Source organism: Capricornis sumatraensis, chromosome 1 (genome assembly GCF_032405125.1).
Source record: "Capricornis sumatraensis isolate serow.1 chromosome 1, serow.2, whole genome shotgun sequence".
NCBI classification, from domain to species: domain Eukaryota; kingdom Metazoa; phylum Chordata; class Mammalia; order Artiodactyla; family Bovidae; genus Capricornis; species Capricornis sumatraensis.
In genome coordinates this window covers 62,147-79,644 of record NC_091069.1, presented here as the reverse complement: position 1 = coordinate 79,644, position 17,498 = coordinate 62,147, and the positions used below count along the sequence as shown (strand labels likewise).

The 17,498-nt window shown below is 54.8% G+C and overlaps 1 protein-coding gene across 2 annotated transcripts in view; it reads left to right on the top strand.

The window, feature by feature from the left end:
- CACNA1B (calcium voltage-gated channel subunit alpha1 B) overlaps window positions 1-17,498 on the top strand; it is a 207,706-nt gene that overhangs the window by 148,703 nt on the left and 41,505 nt on the right. For both annotated transcript variants that reach the window (XM_068979402.1, XM_068979411.1), the window contains exons 21-28: window positions 4,159-4,285; window positions 6,838-6,967; window positions 7,264-7,323; window positions 8,435-8,541; window positions 13,795-13,891; window positions 14,981-15,141; window positions 16,427-16,564; window positions 17,294-17,495. In XM_068979402.1, coding sequence (XP_068835503.1) covers window positions 4,159-4,285; window positions 6,838-6,967; window positions 7,264-7,323; window positions 8,435-8,541; window positions 13,795-13,891; window positions 14,981-15,141; window positions 16,427-16,564; window positions 17,294-17,495 — 1,022 coding nt within the window. The remainder of the gene's footprint in view (window positions 1-4,158; window positions 4,286-6,837; window positions 6,968-7,263; window positions 7,324-8,434; window positions 8,542-13,794; window positions 13,892-14,980; window positions 15,142-16,426; window positions 16,565-17,293; window positions 17,496-17,498) is intronic.

The window sequence follows — 17,498 nt, the reverse complement described above, 5'->3', positions numbered from 1 at the left end:
TGCTGTGCTTCTTTTAATAAGAAACGGTGTTATTTACCCATGTGATCTTCGCTGCTGAGTTTTTGCTGCTTTCAGGCTTGTGGGGACCCGTTTTTTTCTTTTTAAGAGAGAAGAATATACCATGTAGTCTTTTGGCATTTGTAATTCAAATGTAAGATCATAGGATTTTTACCTACCTACTTAGATTTTATATTTGTATCTCTTTTGTGTTACCCTGGAAAATTTGTATTTTTTTTTTGAGCAGTTTTAGTTTCAAGGTAAAAATTAAGTAGAAAGTTTAGAGGTTTGCTGTATACTCCCTGGTGGCTCAGACAGTAAAGCGTCTGGCTGCAATGTGGGAGACCTGGGTTTGATCCCTGGGTTGGGAAGATCCCTTGGAGAAGGAAATGGCAGTCCACTCCAGTACTATTTCCTGGAAAATCCCATGGACAGAGGAACCTGGTAAGCTATAGTCCATGGGGTCGCAAAGAGTCGGACACGACTGAGCGACTCCGCGTTCACATTCATGTAGACTCCTTACCCCTGCACACACAGCCTCCCCCGTAGTCAGTGTTCCTCTCCTGGTGGTACATTTGGTACGGTCGATGAGTCCCTAGAAGCACATCGTTTTCTCCCCAAATCCGTAGTGTACAGTGGGCCTCACTCTTGGTCGTGTATATTCTAATGATGTTGGACAAATATATAACTGTGCCATTTCAGTATCATACACAGTAGTTTCACTGCCCCTAAGTTCCTTCTTTTTGTTTTTTTACTTATTTGGTTTTTTAAAATAGTATTGTTTAAAAAATTGTATTTTTTGCTCATACCATATAGAAATGCAAGCAGTTTTTGTCCATTGATTTTGTGTCCACTCAGAGTTGCCAAATACTCTCTTATTCCAAATAATTTTTCTGCTGTTTTCTATGTAGACATATTTATACTGCCTATGATATATATTTTTTGACTTAACTAAAGTATACTTTTCACCTTCCAATTGTAAAATTTAACTCTTAATCTGTCTTTTGGTTTCTGACCATTACCTTAAATTGAAACCTAATTGTACTGTGATTGGAGATGATGACGTTCATGTAGGGTCATCTTTGAGACAAGAGATGACTGCTTTATGGTTTAGCGTGTGGTCAACTTTTGTAAATGTTTTATGTATGCTTAAGAAGAATATGGGGCTTCCCTGGTGGCTCAGCGGTAAAGAATCTGCCTGCAATGCAGGAGCCGCAGGAGACGTTGGTTCAATCCCTGGGTCGGGAAGATCCGGAGGGCATGGCAACCCACTCCAGTATCCTTGCCCGGAGAATCCCATGGACAGAGGAGCCTGGCGGGCTACCATCCACGGGGTCCTGAAGAGCTGGACACGCCTGAGCAACTGAGCATGCATGCACGCGAGAGGGATGTATGGGCTTCCCTGGTAGCTCAGGGGGTGAAGCATCTGCCTTCAGGCCAGGAGATGTGGGGACGCAGGGTCAGTCCCTGGGTTGGGACGATCCCTGGAGACGGGAATGGCGACCCACTCCAGTATTCTTGCCTGGAGAATCCCATGGACAGAGGAGCCTGGCGGGCTACAGTCCCTGGTGGACGCCTTGGGACATTAGGCTCATGTTCTCTTCAAATTGGCAACAGCTACCTTGGTCAGCGGGGATTCTGTGGGCAGATGGGGGATGTTCCTGCCAGAGACGACTCACCTGTGCTTTCCCAGAAGCCCAGGGCGCTGCTGTCTGGACTCCCTTCAGCCCCTGGAGAGAGCACTGTGTTGTGGAGCCTCACTTTCCCTGCCTTACCCGGCTTTGGTTGGTCTTGTCCCCACAGGGTGATTCTTCAGTTCAGCCTCAGTTTCTTAACCTGAAACCTGGAGGCACTAACGCACGCCAGTGAGTGCCGTCCCCTGGGCCAGCCAGCTCATGGCTGTTCCCAGCGAACATCCTGTTCCTTTCTTCACGCCCCCTCCCACGACCCATATCCGGTCGTCGGGCTGGATCGTCTTCTGTTTCAGTGAATTTTTTGTTACTGTCAGGTCTCTTTTTAAAATCAACTGTTTCCAACAATGAACCTCCTTAGTTGGTGTAGCTCTTGGTTTGACCCTCTGCTTGTTTTCCTGGTCTGCTTTGATTTACTGATGAGTTCTGTTGTTGGTATAGTAAGTTTATTTCAGGAGAAGTGTTTCCATCCAGGCTCTGGCATCTTTGTTCCATTCTTTTGCGCAGAAAGAAAAAATCTTCGTTAGGTGTGTATTGGTTCCTTTTCCCCAGTTTACTTGTCCTTCAGTTTGCTTACTTGTTATTCTGGAAGAGTCTGAAAAGCTGTGATTTTAAATTTATAAGTGTTTTCTTAATTTAAAAGTTATGCATGCTCATCAGAGAAAAAAATATTTTAATGTTAACAGTATAGTGAAGAGAATTACAGTTGCCACTGGAAGGCCTCTCAGAGGCCACAGCAGTTCCTGCCATTTGGGTGGTGTTCCTCCCCCTGTATATGTTAGTTTCGTAGTTGAACCCGTCTGGTACATACAAGTGTCAGCCTGTCTTTTTTTTTTTTTAACCTTATCATAAGCTTTTGTCATTTAAGCTATTTGTATGGGCCTTTTAATATTCATAGTACGATGCTTCCTGTAAATGCTGCACACTTGGTTGATCTGTGGTTATGTTTCATAGTTTTTATTATTGTAAAAGAACTGATAACAAACACCTTTGTGAAGACAACTGTTTGTGTGCTTGATTTCCTTAGGAGAGAATTTTGTGCAAATGAAATCAATAAACAGAATTGTTTTAGGGCTTTACATAAGTATTGCCCAGTTGCTTTCTTAGAAGATGATGCTATATAATCATGCCTGCGGCCAGGAAGTGAATGGCGCTGGGTGGTGGCAGCTGGCAGTCCCCAGAGCGCTGTGGCTGCTGCGGCTCGAGCAGGCTGCACATTCCGCCCAAGGCTCTTTCCTCTGGCTCGCCCATTCGTTCTCTGTGGGACTTCAGAGTGGCCAGCAGTCGGGGGAGAAGACTGGAGGGAATCACCTTCATCTCTGCTTATATGCTTCTTCCAAGAAGTAACAGGGAGGTGGATGGTGGGCATTGGCTCTGGGTCACTGCACTGTCTCCCTGATACCCCTGGGGTCTCAGGAATCATTACTTGAAAAATTGAAACATACCTTAGTATAGTTACAAATGAAGCACTGCTGTGAGAAACATACTGTGCCTGAAGAGCACAATCTACTTAAAAAGCACAGTGGTCACAGCCGTTTTAACCCTGGGGAGTTTGATTTATGGCTGCCACGTGGGGGAGGGGTGCTGAGTGCAGAAGATGCCCTTTAGGGACAGGGGAGCCAGGAGTGAGGCGCCGCTGAGGGTGCGGACGAGGGGAGTGCTGCGTCCTCCCTGGGTCAGCGTCCTGTGCAGTCAAGCCCGACCAGCAGGTTCTGGAGAGTGGCTGCAAGCCAGACAGGCCCTCTCTTTGCTGCCTGCTGGCCCTGCCTGAGCCGCCTGCAGGGCAGCCCGGGATACCTTTTCTTGAGGCGCGAGCCATGAACTGGGATGGGAGAGCCTACTGGCCCTGGTCTCTGGGGCTGAAGGTGCCTTTGATATCGTTAGAGCATCTAGATTAACAGCCCCTAGGAAGGCAGAGGGCTTTCCAGGTGGCGCAGTGGTAAAGGATCCACCTGCTAATGCAGGAGACACGAGAGATTCGAGTTTAATCCCTGGATTGGGAAGGTCCCCTAGAATAGGAAATGGCAACCCACTCCTGTATTCTTGCCTAGGAAATCCCATGGACAGAGGGGCCTGGCGGGTTTACAGTCCGTGGGGTTGCAAAGAGTCAGGCACGACTGAGCATTCACACGCACAGGGAGGCAAAGGTGTCCACAGCCAGGGACGCCCACCAGGCTTGGTGCTGCTCCCCAGAGACCCTGGTGGAGGGAGAGGTGAGGGAGGGTCTCTGGGTCTTTGCAGCAGACAGCCGGACGCTCAAAGCTGGCTCAGCCCGGCATCACCTGCTTCAGTGGTAATCTGGCTGTGATCAGACGAGGCCTCGTGTGAAGCTGTGTTCTTGGCCTCATGCCCTTCCCTGGTGGGTCCACGAGCCTGTGGGGCTGGAGCTTGGCGGATATTGCCCAGGGGTTACCTGCATGGTGTGAGTCTATGAGTTGCACCCCTAACTTGGTGGCCTTTGTGCTTGTAGGTGGTAACGTGGACCTGGAAAGCCAAGCAGAAGGAAAGAAGGAGGTGGAAGCTGATGACGTGATGAGGAGCGGCCCCCGACCCATTGTCCCGTACAGCTCCATGTTCTGCTTGAGCCCCACCAACCTGTGAGTCTTGCCACCAGCCCATGTCCTGCTCTGTCTCCTAGTCTCCGGCCTGTGACCCATGTGCCTATGACAGCAGGCATGCTAGGTGTGACCCAGCCTGTGATGTGTGTTAACATCTTGATAGATCATCACAGCTTCCCACAGAGCACATTCTGCTGTTGCCTCGCTTTGCAGATGAGGACACAGAGCCACAGGGAAGGCTGGTGTCCAGACATACAGCCCATCCGTCTCAGTGGCAGAGCTGGGGTTTAAACCCAGACGGGCATCCCAGGGCTTGCTTCTAACCCCCACTGCAGCCGTAAGTCACCTCTGCGCACACACACCCAGCTCCGTGCTGCATCGACACCTTCCACTGGGGCGCACGAGCGTGCGTCGCAGCCACTCGTGTGTCTGTCCGGTGGCCTCCCGTCGGTTTGCGTCATGCAGCCCTCACATGCCACTCGTCCACACACCGCTCCAGCTGCTTCCATAGCTCAGCCGGTGTTCAGACAGTGTTCTAGGTGCTGGGAGCCACAGAGATGCACAGCGCCGGTGCGCGCCCGTCCTCTAAGCTGCGGGAAGGTGGAGAGGCAGGCAGCAGACGGCACTGAGGTGGGGCCGTGAGCCACTGCGTGCTGGGAAGGGCCAGGAGGAAGCCCAGAGCAGGGACTGGAGGTGCGCACGGGGGCGCTGCAGTGGAGAAGTGGGATTGGAGTCCGAGCAAGGAGAGGGGAGCCCGCCAGGCAGCGGTGCAGGCAGGTCGCGTGCAGAACTCTCACCACGGGGGCGGGGCAGCTGCTCCCGAGGGACCGCCGCCTCATCCCTTTCCCATATCCAGCCAGCCCCTCTGCCCTTGGTCAGCTAGCAGTCTGTCCACCAGCTCTTGCCGCCCGGCCTCCCCTCCTTCCTCTGCTCAGCACGCCAGTGTGGGGAGCTCGCTCTTTAGGGGTTGGGAGTGAGATGGAGGTAGAGACAGGTATGGCCCCTGCCTCCAGCACTGACTGGTGTGTCCATCACGTGAGTACAGCGTGGGTAGGTAGGGCAGGGAGGTCTGGTGTCTGGGAGCCTTTCGGAGGGAGGGAGAGATCTCGGCTGAAGGGTGAGAGTCGAGGTGAAGAGGAAGGAGACAGTGTTCTCAGCCCGTGGAGAGAGCTTGTGATGGTCTCAACGTTAAAGACCTAGGGCTCCGAACAGCTGAAGGCAGTTGTGTGGAAAAGCACAGAGGCACACAGGGCTGATGTGTGTTCTTTGGAGAAGTGGGATGACGTGAGAACCTAGAGAAGCTGCAGAGGCTGTGAGCGGTGGGGGCGAGTCTCGGTCAGACCGCACTGGAGCCCTTAGGTGGGGAGGATGGAGATGAGACAGAGACCGTTTGGAAGGTGGTTGTGGCGATTGGATGAGGGTGGTCAGAGTGAAGAGGTTTGGGAGTGAAGTGTTTGGAGAGGAATTTTAGAGGCAGAATCTGCAGGATTTGATGGCAAAATAGAGGTGGAAGGGGGCAGAGTTGTGAAGGATGACAGCTAGGGTTTCTGCTTGATGGCTGGAGGCCTGGCTGTGCCCCGGAGCCCGGGGAAGCTGGCGGGTGGCACATGGCCAGCGGAACTTGAGGGTCTGAGGAGGGGTGGAAACTCAGCCACAAGATTGACTGATAGTGTTGCTTTGAAAGAAACGGGCTGGAACGGAAGAAAGCCTGCGATGGAGCGTCGTGGGGGTGGAAGGAAAGCGTCTCAGAAGAGCAGCTTGGGGGTGAGGGGCTGGAGCTGGGCAGCGGTGGTTGGGACGGAGAGCAGACAGGAAGGGACAGAGACGTGGTGTCCCTGGGAACACGGTGTTGGTGGGAGGAGAGGTGGCAGGGGCTGGCGGCGGAGGCTGGGCCCGCGGAGGCAGGAGGGGCTCTGACAGCGTGTCTTTGAGGGGCGGCAGTGGCATCTGTGAGCTGTGCTTGTCGCCCAGGCTCGGCGTCGCGTCCCCGAGAGCGCTTGCTGGCCTCCCGGTCACTGCTTCCTGCGGTGTCGTAGTGAGTGTCAGCATCTGAGCATCTCCCGTCCGCTTCTGTCGATGCTGCTCAGGGCGTCTTGGGCGCCACTGTGTCCCAGTCCAGGATGGACCTGGACAGACCGGAGTAGTCATCAGTGGTGCTGACTAGCAAGTGGAGGCAGACAGGTGACTGAAGGGCAGGTGTGCACACGCATCTCTGTGAGCTCAGACGAGGGTGCCGCGCCCAGCACTGGGGTTCGAGAAGGGCTGCTCGGGGACCGTTGGTGCTCGGCCTCTACCCCACCCCCAGCAGAGCTGGAAGCCTGTCCAGGGCATGGTAGCCCCGCAACACATAGACAGGCAGCCCTGGCTGGCCCCCAGTGGAACTTAGTGTAGCAAAAGGGCCAGACCAACTTGGCCTGCGAGCCATGGTGGCTGGCCCTGCCTGGGGCTTCTGCAGCCTCCCACCTCTCCCGATCAGTCACCTGGCTGCTGTCACCTGAACAGAGGGGCGCCTGGCAGGACTCCGCGCTTTCTGTGGGGGGGGCCGGGCAGGCCCTCCGTAAGCCTCTGCTGGGCCGTGCTCTGCCTTCCAGGCTTCGCCGCTTCTGCCACTACATTGTGACCATGCAGTACTTCGAGACGGTCATCCTTGTGGTCATCGCCCTGAGTAGCGTTGCCCTGGCCGCTGAGGACCCCGTGCAGACAGACTCGCCCAGGAACAACGTGAGTGCTGCTGTTGGGCTTGGAGGGGCTGGTGCTGTCAGGGCCCTGACTGCCCGGCAGAGTGGGGGGGCGGAATGTCTGGGGGTGTGTCCAGGATGCAGTGCAGACCGTCACTGCAGGGGCCCCTCCCGTGGGCGCGGGCCAGGCCTCCCCTCACTTCCCCATGGCCCTTGCCCACAGGCCCCAGGCCGATGGGTTATCTGTGCAGGCTCCCGGAAGAAGACATGCAGTTGCTGAACTGCGCCCGGCTCAAGCTTCCTGCCCTGCCCTTGAAAAAAGCCTCTCTTTGGTTCCAGGTGCTGAAGTACATGGACTACATCTTCACAGGCGTCTTCACCTTTGAGATGGTGATAAAGGTGAGACGTGTGGTTGCCTTGGTGACTGCAGGGCTTTGCTCATCCCCCCTCGTGACTGAGATGAAGGCATGTGGCGAGTGTGCCCTGGGCATGCACACATGTGTGGGTGATGAGCCCACCTGCAGAGGCTGTGTTTTGTGGAGACACAAGGTCACATTTGCTAAGGATTCCCCACAGTGTTATATCAGCCTCAGGAGAGCTCGTGAGCGCTGGGCCTGGTCTCCGCTAACCCTAACCCTAACCCTAACCCTCTTGTGTGGCACGAGCCCGGGTCGTGCGGGGTTGTCTCAGCAGAGAGGGAGGCCGGGACCTCAGCTAGAGGAAGGAGAGCGGGGACAGGACTCTGGCCTCAAGGCTCAAAGATTGCAGCAGGTGGGCGGAGAGGACTCGCTGGTGCTTGGCTGCAGATGAAGCACGACCGTCCTGTGTGGCCCTGGTCCTTCTCTCGGTGTTGCTGAGGGCCTGTGCGGGTCCCCACAGGTGCAGCTCGAGGAGGGAGGGGGTCTCGCGTGGTGGCTCAGGGTGGCTTCTGTGCATGCTCACTCCACTTCTGTTGTGAATTCCTGGGGGAGGTGTTACTGCATTTTACAAACAAGGACACTGAGGCCCAGAAACAGTAAGATGCCTCCAGAAGTCACTGCTGCAGAAGGGCAGCTCCTCAGCACCTCCTCCTGCCCAGTGAGGCCGACCCTCCGAGGGTCTGCAGGCAGTGAGCTCCAGGCAGGCGTGGCTGCAGCCCAGTGAGGGGGAGACTCACTCAGGCACCAGAGGAGCTGGAGGCCCGGCAGGATCTCAGCCAGTCTTGGCCACGCGGAGTCACTGGGGTCGAGGGCATGGAGATCCAGATGCCTGTTGAGGCTTTAAGAGGCCATCAATTGAGCCATGTCAGCACCCTGACGGGACGGGACCTGAGCCGTGACCCCTCCCCTGACGGGACGGGACCTGAGCCGCGGCTCCTCACTGTGACAGGCGCGCCCGGGACTGTGACCCCTCCCCGGGTGGGGGACGGAACGTGAGACGGCCTCCTTCCTCTCGCCGCAGGTCTCTGGGCTCTGGCTCTGTCTTTCTTTTCCGAAATATTCTGTCCCTTAAAGTGTGTTGTTCCCTAAAGATGATCGACTTGGGACTGCTGCTGCACCCTGGCGCCTACTTCCGGGATCTGTGGAACATCCTGGACTTCATTGTGGTCAGTGGGGCCCTGGTGGCGTTTGCCTTCTCGTAAGTACCTGGGTCTGCTCTGCCTTGCTGGACTGCACCCCCAGAGCCGTGATGAGTGTGGGGAGGGGAGGAGGGCCCTGCCCGCTCGGGGCCGACTGTGGGGCTGGGAGGGCCTCAGGCTTGCCATCCCTGACACACCCTGTGGTTCTGAAGTTGGACAGGCAGGCTCTGCCTTAAGGTGTCTGCCTCCTGCGTCCTGCAGAAGACTCCTGGTGCCCTGGGGAGGCCGCACTAGCTGGTCAGCCAGTGCAAGTGGGCGCAGCTGGGTGTCTCCCATAGTGAGGGGCTCCTCTGTTTTCTGTAGCTCCTAGTGAGCGGCACTCAGCCCTGTTGTGGCTGGGCCGAGATTAGCACCCTCAGACCCTGCACGGTGGTGAGTGGGGGCTTGGGTGGAGCTGGGGGCAGATTCTGGGGAGGTGGTTGCTTACCTAGATGAAGACGTAAGTAAGCTCCTCGATGGACAGCGACCCTGAGGGTTGGGTCGTCTCTGAGCCCACGGGGAGACCGCCTCACTGACTCTCTTCTCTTTGTCTCCTGTTGCTGGACTCCCGGTAGGAGCTTCATGGGGTAATGCCTTCCCTCTGTCCCCTCACACTGCCCCACATCACAGCACGCTGCGGCCCCACGTGGGCCGCTCCATCGCCATGCCTCCCCCTGCTCACTTCCGCCACCGTCTGGGCTGCATGCTGCCAGGAGCCATGTCCCCCAGCCACATGTCCCCACCTCACCCCTGGGGGCTGGGTTGGGGGCTGGGGCTGGGCATGGCCCCCCCTTGGTGAGCCCGGCATCCTGACTGAGTGCTGGAGGCTGGGCACCTGGGTCTGGATGGCAGTGCCCACTCTGGGTGGGAGCTGTGTGACCCCAGCTGCCAGGATGTTGGATGTCCTGAGACACTTTCCCACTTGTCTCCTCTGGAAACAGGGCTTTCTTTGCTCTTTCCTTTCCACACTTCCCTGAAATGCCCAGCATCTCTGACCCTCATTGTTATAAAACAAAATCCAGCCAAGTGACTCTGAAGGTCTGATTGGGTTTATTCAGTGATTTGTGAAATAGGCAGCATCCCATCTAGTAGTTAGTTAGATAGGCTGTGCATGATGGGAGCTGTGTCAGATGGAAGGCCTTTATAGACAGGGGGCCAGACAAGGTTTAACCAGAGGAAAGAAAGGAGTGCTTCAGGCAGTGTTACCTCAATGGTGTTCACCAGGCGATTCCAGAAATTTCATTCCTGGGAAAGGTTAAAGAAAGTGAAAGTGAAGTCGCTCAGTCGTGTCCAACTCTTTGCGACCCCATGGACTGTAGCCTACCAGGCTTCTCTGTCCATGGGATTTTCCAGGCAAGACTGCTGGAGTGGGGTGCCATTTCCTCCTCCAGGGAAAGGTGAGACTGCAGTTGAGTCCTGTCTGCTCTCCTGGGGCAGGTGGTTCCACTTCGGCCCTGTGTCTTGTTATGCTCCCTTCTCCACTTTCCTCCTCCTCCTTTCTCTCTCTCTTACCCTCCTCTTTTTTTTTTTTTTTAAACAGTTCTCCCCTTCTGATCAAACTGTCAACCCAACTGAGAGATGTGATAAAAATTTTAGGTGTGTCAACTGTGCTGACTTAAAAAAAAAAAGGACAATGTGAGAGTTGCAAGTTACGTTTTATTTGGGGCAAAATGAGGACTCTGTTGTGGGAGACAGCGTTTCAGATAGCTCTGAGAAACTGCTCCAAAGACGTAGGGGAAAGGTCAGTAAATGTGTGATTTTGGCGAAGGGGAACACGTGCAGTCAAGCGCATACGTTTTGCAGAAGGGTTCTGCTGGTGATGAGGAGCAGCCGTCGCCACGGAGGGTTTCAGTGCTTGTCTAGATATAAGGAGGTGCAAGAATTGGGCTCATAAAATCGACTCCTGGAAACATCTGCCTGAAGAGCTGTTCTGCCAGTTTTTCCTGGAGCGCCGAGGGCCTCCTTTGTGCTCTCTACCTGGAATTCCTTTCAGGCAGGTGTTGAAAGTCAGCAGCTGCTGCAGCTCATGATTTAACCCTTGCAGAGGCAGATGACAAGTGCCAGTTTGCAGCTGCCATCTGAAAAAAAGTTTATAGCCTGTAAGCTGAGAGTTACCTTGTATTTGGCTGACAAAATTGAGGACTTATGCCTGGGACAGAACATCTCAGATAACTCTGAGAGACTGTACCGAAGAGGCAAGGGGGGAGCCTGAGCCGCGATATGTAGGAGTTTTTGCAACAGAGACCTGGGAGTCGGAACATCAAAAGATTACTGTTGATTGAAGAAAGCCAGGCTTCTTAAGGAACTTAGTGCTTTCCTGTATGTGGGAAATAGAAGAGTCCGGGCTCACTGGATGATGTGCACCTCAGCTCTCTGGGGCCAGCGTCCTGCGCTGCTCCTCCTGAGTCTCCTCGGGGTGTCCCTTTGAGGGGGGCTGGCTCACTGCTAGATGGGGAGCATCCTGACTCCATCCCAAATTCCCCAAGGGCTCGCTGTCAGCTGTAATGTGATGGCTTAACGGGGTTTACTGGTACGGCAGGCAGCACTGTTTATTCATAGGTGTTGGCACCATGCTCAGCTCCCATTGTGTCGTTTTTGCAGCTTTGATTTTAGACGTGGTCTCCACAGGTCGTGATGTATTTGCTTAACCCTTGTGACATTCACACAGATCACAGTTTTAGGTTATAATCTTCATGTTGGCCATTTTCTTTGCCGCTTTTCTGACATTCCAGTCAGAATGGAGACCACTCACGTAGTGGCTGTCAGCTACAAACATGTATTTAAAATTTTTGAGAGAATATGACAGACATATTAGGGGCATTATAAACAGGATAATTCCTAATGTTTGAAGTGTATTTTGGAGTGATGGTCCCCAGGTCGTGGTCCCCTAATCAAAGAAAGATCCCATGAAGAAGTCACAGATTTGAGCCAAGTAGCTGGCTCCATGATCTGACGTAACTGATTTCCAACCTTCCCCGAAGTGTTAATCCAGGTACCGTAGGTGGTGCTGGCCAAAGCATAGACAGCTTATTGCTCCGCTAAAGATAGCCGAAGGCTATTCTATTATTAGGACCAACCTTGGCCAGAGTCTGAGGGTGTCTCCTGGGAAGCTGATGTCTTAGCAGGGGAGTCTGCAGTGTCTTCAAGAGTTAAGGGAAGGTTCTGGTCATATCTTGTGCATATTTGCTCCTAAGCAAGTGATGGGCTTATTCACAGGGTTTACTGTGTTTACCCATTTGAGGCAGGGGTCACTTAGGTTTTTTAATGTATTTGGAAAGAGAATCTCCTCTCGTGAAATAAGGAGTCTCCCTAAATGTCTTGCAAAGACAGGTACTGCTGTGGGGTTTCCTAGCGAGTGGAAATAAATCAGATCTACCCAGTTGGGATAGATTGGAATCAGCCCTTGGCAGAGCAACAGGAATGAGGCAGCCCCAGCCTTGGCGCTGGGGATCTGGGATTGGTCCAGCACAAGCCTGCTGAAACCAGCAGGGCCTGGCCTGCTGGACACTGTCACAGGGGTCCTCTGAGGCCTGCTGCCCACCTCTGCTCCAGGAATTGAGGAACCAGTGTAGGGGATCAGACTAGAGAGGGGGATGCTGGGGCTTCTTCAGGTCTGAAATATTTATTCAGGGTTCAAGTCCCTGAGGTTCACTGCCATCTGGGTAGCGAGGAAGACCTGATGCAGTTTCTTCCAAGGAGATTTTGGGGCAGTCTTTGTTCTGATTGATTTCTAATTAGAGGGGTGGAAGAAAACTTGAAACATGAGTTTGTTAAGTCAGAGCCAGATATTTGAGGAAATGAAGAATTCAGGATCCAGACAAGTTTGTAGGTATATAGCAAACCCTCAAAAACAAGTATTAGGACTAGAATCTAATATCTATGGAGGGGCAAACATTTTTTCTCTCTACAATACTCCCTTTTTTTAAAAAAAAAAAAAACAAAGATAATCACAGTAAAAGTAATTTGTTTGTATTAAACTTGGCCTGATTATTTATATAAGTGCTGCAAGAAGAGTGACTGATCATTTAAGTTCTTTTTAAGACTGCTTTGTTGCTGCTAATTTTCATAAGGAGTTTCAGACTGAACTCTCAAAAGCTTTCAAAGCCAGGAAACCAAGCCAAGGACATGGCTATCAGATTTTACCTGCAGCCCCTTGTCAGTCAAAGCCTTGGTCATATGGCCAGTGTTTCCAATTGTGTCCTGTAGAAGGAGAATAGGTTATTATTGAACTTATGCAGATAAATATATTGTCATGGAAGTAAGAATACTCACTGAAATTCTCTGAATTCTGAAGGAATCAGGGAGAAAAAGTAAATGTTTTATCTCTGTTCACAAAGGTATATCTTACCAAATTGTTGATAGCTTAGGGGACAAGATTTCTTAACATCTGGAAGAACATTAATGAACCAGCAATATTTTAGACACATAATCCTAACAATCATAGTCACCCTACATACCACTTTTGCAGTTTTGTGGAAGTCTCCCCACCAGTGTCTCTGTGTAACTGGAGTCATGTTAAATGCCCTGTGGTGGGTGAAAGGTCAGTGGGGTTTGCTGTGGAGCCAGGAAGAACCAGGCAGCCACCTGCTAGCCTGCTTCAGTGCTCTTGAGGCAGCAGCAGATGCTGCCGTGTTGCAGGAGCAGACGCTGCCGTGTTGCCGGAGCAGACGCTGCCGTGTTGCCAGGGCAGACGCTGCCGTGTTGCAGGAGCAGACGCTGCCGTGTTGCAGGAGCAGACGCTGCCGTGTTGCCAGGGCAGACGGCAGGCAGTGGAGGGGGGCCCCGCCCACGTTTGCCGCAGCCTTGATAGGTCCTGCTGCTGTTGCCTTTGCATGGCAGTCAGCTGGGCTCTTCCTGACATCAGGCGCAGTCCTGGTGGTGTGAGGCCAGCCCTTCCAGAAGACTCCATGGTGATGGGCATGGGTCTGCACTGCTCATAGACTTGCACATGCTGCCTGGGCTGGGGCTGCCGTTCTGGAGCCCACCTACTTTTACTCCCACTGGGGCCTTGGCATGGTGTTTGGAGGAGTCTGGTGTGGGGTGGGTGGGAGTGCTGAATGATGATGGGATCTGGGGTGATGAGCTCTTCCTGCCCAGAAGCTCAGTTCTCCCTGGATACCAGGTGCCTGGCCCCAGGCCTTGTCCCCTCAGGCAGCCTGTTGGGGGAGATGCACTGGCCTGAGGCATCTTCAGGACCAAGGCTACCCTGTCCCCAGTCCTCTGGGCACAGGTGTGCACCCTACCTGTCTACATGGGTGGCTTCTCCCTTCTAGAGGCTCCAAAGGGAAAGACATCAGCACCATCAAGTCCCTGAGGGTCCTGCGTGTGCTGAGGCCACTCAAGACCATCAAGCGGCTGCCCAAGCTCAAAGTGAGAGTCTGGAGTGGGGCCTGGAGGGGGGTGGGGCTCTGTGTGTGCATGTGTACCTATGTGTGTACATGTTTATAGGTGGACTTTGCGTGTGTGTACATGTGTGTGCACACACGTACATGCAGGAATGCATTGCGGGCTGCACATGTGTATCTTGCCTGGCTCCCTGCAGCTTCCCGTGTTGGGTGGGGATGAGCATAGCTGAGGGGAGGCCCCCACGAGGGAGGCCCTCTGTTGTGTGCATGGGATGGGTTCTCAGCTCTGTGACCATGTCCGAGGGGGCTCCTTCTCTGCATGTCTTGTGAGGCTCTTCCTCCACTCAGGGGCACCCACACGACTGAGTGTTTCCTCAGCAGCTGTGGTGCGGGGGTCAGGGTCACAGGGGGATGCCAGAGAGCAGGGGTTGGGGAATATGGCTTTAGAATTGTGCTGCAGTCTAATTGTTGCTGAGCTTGTGCTTAAATTCACTTAATCCTCCAAGACTGTACAGTAAAATGTTAGGAGAACCTTTGACCTGCAGGCCGTGGAGACACTAAGTGATGTGAGGTTCTGGGGGGTGGTTTGCTTAGAGCCCATGTTGAAGGGGCAGCTCAAGGGTGACTGAGGCACCAGGGGCAGGGCTGCCAAGGCAGCTGCCCACGTGTGGAGTGCGCCCCGCAGGGCCTCGAGAGCCGGTTGCAGATTGGCCTCTGTGCACAGCCAGCAACAACCAGACCAGGGCGGCAGGGAGCGGCTCACTGGAGAACAGGTGGCCTGGGCAGTGGGAACAGCTGGGAGTCCCCTCTGGTCCACGCACGTGCCCCAAGCCCTGCCCTGAGCTGGCCTCACGTCTCCGGTTGTCTGCCCCATCCCGAATGCACTGCCCTCAGCTTAGCCCCGTGCCTCCGCTCCATGCTGGCCCGAGGCCTGGCTGAGGGGCCTAACGCTGGCCTCAGCCCCAGGCTCTCCGTGGTGTCAGGCCCCTGCCCACGCTGTCTCTTCCAGCACCTCCTGCCCACCCACCCGGTCCAGCAGGGCCCTCCTGGCCCCCGGTCCAGACCCTGCTGGGCCCCGGGCTGGCCCCGCCCCTCACAGCCCTGCCCCCCCCAGGCTGTGTTTGACTGTGTGGTGAACTCCCTGAAGAACGTCCTCAACATCCTGATCGTCTACGTGCTCTTCATGTTCATCTTCGCTGTCATCGCGGTGCAGCTCTTCAAGGGGAAGTTTTTCTACTGCACCGACGAGTCCAAGGAGCTGGAGCGGGACTGCAGGTGAGCCGGGCCGCTCCGCGGTCCGCAGGGCCGTGGCTGGGCCCTTCCTGCCTGCACACCTCGGGGAGCTCAGTGCGGCCTCTGCTGGACGCTGTGTCAACCCTCAAGATCCAGGCCGGGCCCTAAGGTTGGGGGCCGCCCCAGGGCTGAAACCACTTCCTCATCACTGGGGCCTCGCGCCCCAGCTGAGCAGACAAGAGGAGTGCCCTCAGGGAGGGGCGGGGGGAAGGCTGGTGCCTGGCGAGCACTGCCCTGGGCTTGGCACACAAAGGGAACCGGGTGCTCTGTGTGGCCCGCCGCACCCGAGTCCTGCCGCTGCGGCTGTCGAGGCCTCTGCTGCTGTGGCCCCGGTGGGCTCCCTCCCCTGACCGTTGGCTGTCGTCCCTTCCGTCGTCAGACCTCGCTGAGTGCATCTGCCTGTCGGTGGGCACGTGGGTCGTCCCCACGCTTGGGCTGCTCTGGTCGCTGCTGCTTTGAGTCTGTGTGCAGCTGCTTCTGTGCACAGGTGCTCTCGTCTCTCTCGAGGATGAGCCTGGGGGTGGGGTTGTTGGGCTGCGTGGTGATTCTCTTTGTCAGTTTCAGGAGCTGCCAAACTGCTTCCTACCAACAGTGTCTGAGAGTTCCGATTTCTTCACGGGCTTGCCAGCGCTGTTATTTTCCTTTTAAGGAGTGTAATTGTAGCCATTTCAGTGGGGATAAAGTGGTGTCTCACTGTGCTTTGGTTTGCATTTCCTTGATGGTTCGTGATGTGGAGCCTCTTTTCCTGTGCCTATTGATGATTTGATGTCTTCTTCGCAAAAATATCTATTCAGGTCTTTTATCCATTTTTAAAATTGAAATGTTCATCCATTTTATAACTGATTGTAATAATTGTTAGTATAGTGCTGATAGAAAGCCCCTTATCAGACAGACGGTTTTCTGTCTTTCGTCCCATTTTGAGTGTTGATGATTTCCTTTGAAAAACAGAGCTTTCCATTTTGACGAAGTCCAGTTTGTCTGTTTTTCTGTGGCCCCTGTATTTCCTTCTAAGCGCCGTATAGAGTCACCGCTTGCATTTAGGCCTTTGGTCCATTTTGAGTTGGTTTGCACACGTGGGGTGAGATGGGGGTCCGCATCCGTATTCTTGCCCGTAGATACCCAGTGGTTTCAGCACCGTCTGATGAAGAGACCAGTCTTTCTCCCCTGAACGGACGCCCCTTTTCAGAGGTCGGTTGACTGCAGGCACGGGGCTTTGTTTACACCCTTTGTCCTTGACCTCTGGCTCCCTCTGTGTCCCCACCCCTAGGGGCCAGTATTTGGACTACGAGAAGGAGGAGGTGGAAGCTCAGCCGCGGCAGTGGAAGAAATACGACTTCCACTATGACAACGTGCTCTGGGCCCTGCTGACTCTGTTCACTGTGTCCACCGGCGAAGGATGGCCCATGTGAGTGCTGCCTGGCTCCTCACGGCTGCTCAGGCGAGAGAGAGGGGCAGCTGGGGTGGGGAGCTCAGACTCTGCACCTGTCACTAAGCAGATACGTCCTAGGCTCTGTGCTCACTGGTGAGAGGAGGCCCTCCCTCTGGGAGTGGGCAGCCTGGAGGAGGCGGAGAGTAAGCCCAGAGCACAGTATCATGAGCTCCTAACAATCCTCGCTCGGTGGCAGGGCACCGGAGGGAAGAGGAGCTGGCCACTGGCCTCGTTAAGGGGAGCCTGAGGGAGGCGTGTGTTCAGTGCCACCCTGGATGGCAGGGGCTTCCTTTAGGGCTGAGAGGGCCACCCCTCAGAAGGTAGGAGCGATGCTCTGCCAGGAAACTCTGCTGAACCCAGGGCTTCCTGACCACCGGTGAAGCAGGGTGTGGGTAGGTGACCTGGTGCGGGATGGGAGAGAGCTGGGCAGCACAGGACTGCGGGGCCTCTCCCGCTTCTCCCCGTAGGGATGGGGCCTCCGGCAGCCAAGGCCTCCTCCTGGAGGTCCCCAGCAGCCCTGAGTACGAGCCCTTTGTCGGGGGCAGCCCGCTGCTGGGAGACACGGCTCTCCTGGGGAGCAGGCCCGGCCGTGCCTGTCTCCGCCCCCGGCTCAGCCACGGAAGCCCCCCTGTGACGCGGGTCCCGTCTTTCCTGGGGCCACGCCCTCCTGGGCTCCCCTGACGCTTGGTGTCGGCTCTCGGCCAGGGTGCTGAAGCACTCGGTGGACGCCACCTACGAGGAGCAGGGCCCGAGCCCCGGCTTCCGCATGGAGCTGTCCATCTTCTACGTGGTCTACTTCGTGGTCTTCCCCTTCTTCTTTGTGAACATCTTTGTGGCCTTGATCATCATCACCTTCCAGGAGCAGGGGGACAGAGTCATGTCTGAGTGCAGCTTGGAGAAGAACGAGGTG